Source organism: Pistacia vera, unplaced genomic scaffold (genome assembly GCF_008641045.1).
Source record: "Pistacia vera cultivar Batoury unplaced genomic scaffold, PisVer_v2 Contig467, whole genome shotgun sequence".
Classification (NCBI taxonomy): Eukaryota; Viridiplantae; Streptophyta; class Magnoliopsida; order Sapindales; family Anacardiaceae; genus Pistacia; species Pistacia vera.
Window position 1 is genome coordinate 637,228 of NW_022196298.1, and position 4,184 is coordinate 641,411.

Here is a 4,184-nt window from a genome sequence, read left to right on the forward strand (position 1 = left end):
ACATTGATATTGGAAATGATATGAAAAGTTGAGAGAAAATGATATAGATTCTTAATTTTGTGATTAATTTTGATTATGTAATACCATAATTAAAAGCCAATAATACTAAAAAATTCTTTAATTAATCTTGGGGATGATATTAATTTTTAGAAAATTTTGATTATTTTATTAATTTTTTTGAAAAAGACGTATCGTATCAGATACGCGATACATAATTCAAAAAATTAGATTTTTAATACATTATACGATACGCGATCTGACAACATAAATTAATTAATCCAAGGCCAAGGCGGTGCTGAGATTCATGGGAGTCATGTAGCTGGTGGAGCCGCTCATAATATTTTGAACTATTATTCTGTTTGCCTTTTCAGATGGATGGAATGGATCCCAAAATGCATAGAGATCTCGATTGGGGCATAAATTTGACAATACTGTGCATAGACCAAGCCCGTTGCATGGTCCTTGTCCACAGCAAGCAATCTTTGACGTTGTAAATCCTGCCACACGTTTCATTAACAAATGCATGTTACTGACTACGTACGTTCTGTTTATCAACAATATTATTGCAGTAGAAGTATACATTCTTGTACTTAATCAAGTCACATCGACTATCATCATACCATACGCTTGAGGGTTACTGACGAAATCCATGTGCATTTGTTGAGTATTTGCTCCAATAAACACGGTTTTTCCGATCTGTCCGTTTAGTTCTTTCAGCATTTGAACGAGTTGTGGATTGTACAAGGCTGCAGCTCTTTGCAGCTCGGCTGAGCATCCGCCATTGGTTCCTCGCTGGGCCAGCTCTGCCGGAACACAACCCAGTGGTCCGGTACCGGTTACGAGAATTCTACGGGCTCCCAAATTGTATAGCCTCTGAAATAACGGAATAAGATGAAAGAGACTGCATAAACCACCAGTACATTCCGTGTAAATTGTAGCAAAAATTACAGCAAAATTGTGAACTGGAAATTACCAGTAGTAATTTTTTGTACTCTGAGATGAGATACTTGACATAATCTGGTAAAGAGAACTGGCGAGATCGTGCAGAGAAGGGAACCAAGTAGTAGTTATTCACAAAATCGTTGCCACCAACTGTGATAAGTACAAGAGCTCTGTTCACAAGCCTACGAGTTTCTTGAGCTCCAATAATAGCACTCACTCGATGCTGGTATTCCTCGAAGTAATCCAATTGTCTGAACATTCTAATTATGTTTACCTGCAAATGTGGTAGCATTATTAATTCAATTAAATCATACCTTTCAAACATGAGTTATATTAGTTAGAATTACAGATAAGAGTCAGAAATTAGAGTGGCATTTATGTACAGTTGACTTACAAATTGGATTCCGGTGTCATTAAGAATTCCTATTCCTGCTGAAGCAAAATTGGCACCAACAAGAAGCCTTCTTCCGGTGAGCTCCGGGCTCAAGTATGGCAATGGGGATTCTGATTGACCAATTTGCTGACCTAAAATTGAGTATTAATTAAACAGATAGATTCAATAGGAACATGGCATTGCCATTGACCATCAAAATATAAATCAACTAAAACATAATAATGCCATATATTAGAAACCTACTGATAATGTCAGGGATATTGAGGCCATTAGAGAAACGGCCGGTAGGTAGACGAGTAGGATAATCAATTCCATAAGGTGGTGCATCAGCACGGGCGGTTGTTGCTAGGTAATTGTTGTTGCCACTATCAACAAGTGAATCACCAAATACAAAGAAAGCTCGAGCCTCAGCTAGAGGAGCAATAGTTCCCAATGACAATGCAAGACCAAAAATCATCCAAGGAATGAAATTTGATATATTCATTGACATGATTTCAGAGAACTATAGGAATAGCTAATTTGTATTGAAATAGACTTTTGGGATGTGAAATGAAATAAAGAATGGAAATTAAATTATATACAGTTTCTGATTCTTCTACATTCGTATAATGAATTAAATATCCGAGCCCTACGTATCAAAAACAAGCTAACATAAGTAGTTGTGGAGGAAATAACTTATACTAGCTAATTATACCAGCTTCACCAATCAATTTTAAGTTAATAAATGGCCTTAAAATACTGATATATAGATGGACTTACACTGGAAGGATTAATGAAATTTTCAATTTCTACATTGAAATCCTCGGACCCAATTCTTGCAGGCAAAAGCACGAGGTTGTTGATTAATTTGCGGTAAATATTTAGGAGTGCTTCAACCAAGACTTGGTCTATGGTTTACATGAACAAAGAAAGGTGAAATACAGATATATCCATTTATGAAAATAATTAAAGTATATCCATTTAAGAAAATAATTAAAGTTCTTACATGAAAAAGGTGAGCAAACGACATATTCCTAACCGAGGTTTAGCGAAATCTAAAATTGATACATTTGGTTGTATTTATTTTAAATTCTTACTCTTAAAGTAACGTTGTTTTCTTTGTTTTAACATATTTATAACTTTTCACTATAACGCGACGCACGTTAACGTTTTCTTTGGCCAAGATGGCTTCATATTAGCAAAAAAGGGCTCACGTTAGTAGTGTCTAAGCCGACATTTTTTGGTTTTTTTTCGACTGATTCCGAAGTCCAAAATCGCTTCTGAAACTACTATTAGACTCTCAATAACCTCCTCTACAAAACCCAACAGTTACTAACGGTATTAATTTAAGGGTTTAAATTTAAAATAAATACAATTAAGAGCATCAGCTTAGGATTTTGCTAAACCTAGGGTGAAAATATGTCTTTTACTTGAAAAAGTTGAAGAATCAAAAACAACTTGTAAATATATATTATCACATGACCAAAAACTGACATCCTTAAAAGTAATATACATAGATCTGTACTTGAATTTATGTATCCATAAATAAAACTAATCATACTTAAATATATTTACAAATCAAATCTCGAAAAATTTTATATTTACAAAAGCTCTAAAATTTAATGTTGGCTCAAGGTGACGGTGATGCAACTAAATTATGCAATTGTAGTGGGTCCTTCTTCTGAGGCAGCTACTCTTTGATAATGACGTCTATCATTAAGTCATATTAATAAAATTATATTTTTCTTTTCTGAGTTAAAATCAAACTGTGTTTGATTTCTTAAAAGGAGGTGCATTTAATTTTCTTAACTACAATATCTACTTTTTTTGCATTTAATAAAATATTAGTTACGATGATCTCGAGAGCCAATAAGATTTCAAATCCATATCTTAATAGTGTTGTTAATAAATATCATATCATTCAATCAATAATTAGCGACATAGTATGTCATCTTCAAATATGTAACGAGGGGAGAGTAAGTAGTCATAGCCTACTAGGTGGGAAGGCCCGGCCAAGCGGTCCCAGGCCTGGGCTGGGTTTGAAAATTTTCATTTAGCCCTCCCAACTTTTTATATCGTTAAGAAAATTATGTAAGAGAATTTATGTAATTTTTCAGGGGGTGATGATAAATTTTTTAATTAATTAGTAAATAAAATATAAATAAATGATTTAAATTTAAAGAGATAATTTAATTTTAGCTTCGCAATGTGAAAATTTAATTTGAACTTAAACAATTAAATAACTACAAATGGATGGTTTATTGGTTATAAATTTATATGGTTTTAATTTAAAGAGATAATTTAATTTTAGCATAAATATAATGTTCACAATGTGCAAATTTAATTTAAACTTAAACAAATAATCAATTTAATAATTTTTTTATTAAATTATTAATTTACATCGTTGAAATTTACATAACTCAAATCTGTGTTTTTGAAGAGGTCGAGTAGTTTGGGATCTTTAGGATGGTACTGCAGTCTCCTGTCTGTATGAGTCTAATCCCGTAAACATGTAATGACTTCAATCATCTCATTGGTTAAAGAGAATCTTGTCTTCAAAATGCGGCCACTAATTGAGAATGGCAACTTGGATACAATCGTGAAAAGTGGCACACATAAAATGTCACGTGCCATTTGGGCTACAATGGGGAATCGACTTGCATTTTGGTTCCACCCATTGAAGCACATCCGTCTCGCATTTCTCCTTCTTAGTCACGTAGGACATGTCCATGCAGATACCATTGTAGCTCACTTGGTCCCTATATGTACGCGCTAGAGTTACTACATCCACCACCATCGGTACTAAGTTCCATATATGTCCAGATGTTCGACCCTTGTTGATGAATGTCTTCATCAACTTCCTGCTGCT

The 4,184-nt window shown here is 33.8% G+C and overlaps 1 protein-coding gene across 1 annotated transcript; it reads right to left on the reverse strand.

The window, feature by feature from the left end:
• Positions 1-273: 273 nt before the first annotated feature.
• On the reverse strand, positions 274-1,828 carry LOC116145778 (GDSL esterase/lipase At5g18430-like). Its single transcript, XM_031431222.1, has 5 exons — positions 1,580-1,828; positions 1,337-1,467; positions 974-1,216; positions 621-873; positions 274-497 (listed from the first exon to the last, which is right to left on the reverse strand). The coding sequence occupies exons 1-5, from the start codon at positions 1,824-1,826 to the stop codon at positions 274-276; spliced, it is 1,098 nt and encodes a 365-aa protein (XP_031287082.1). The 5' UTR covers positions 1,827-1,828.
• Positions 1,829-4,184: the final 2,356 nt, after the last annotated feature.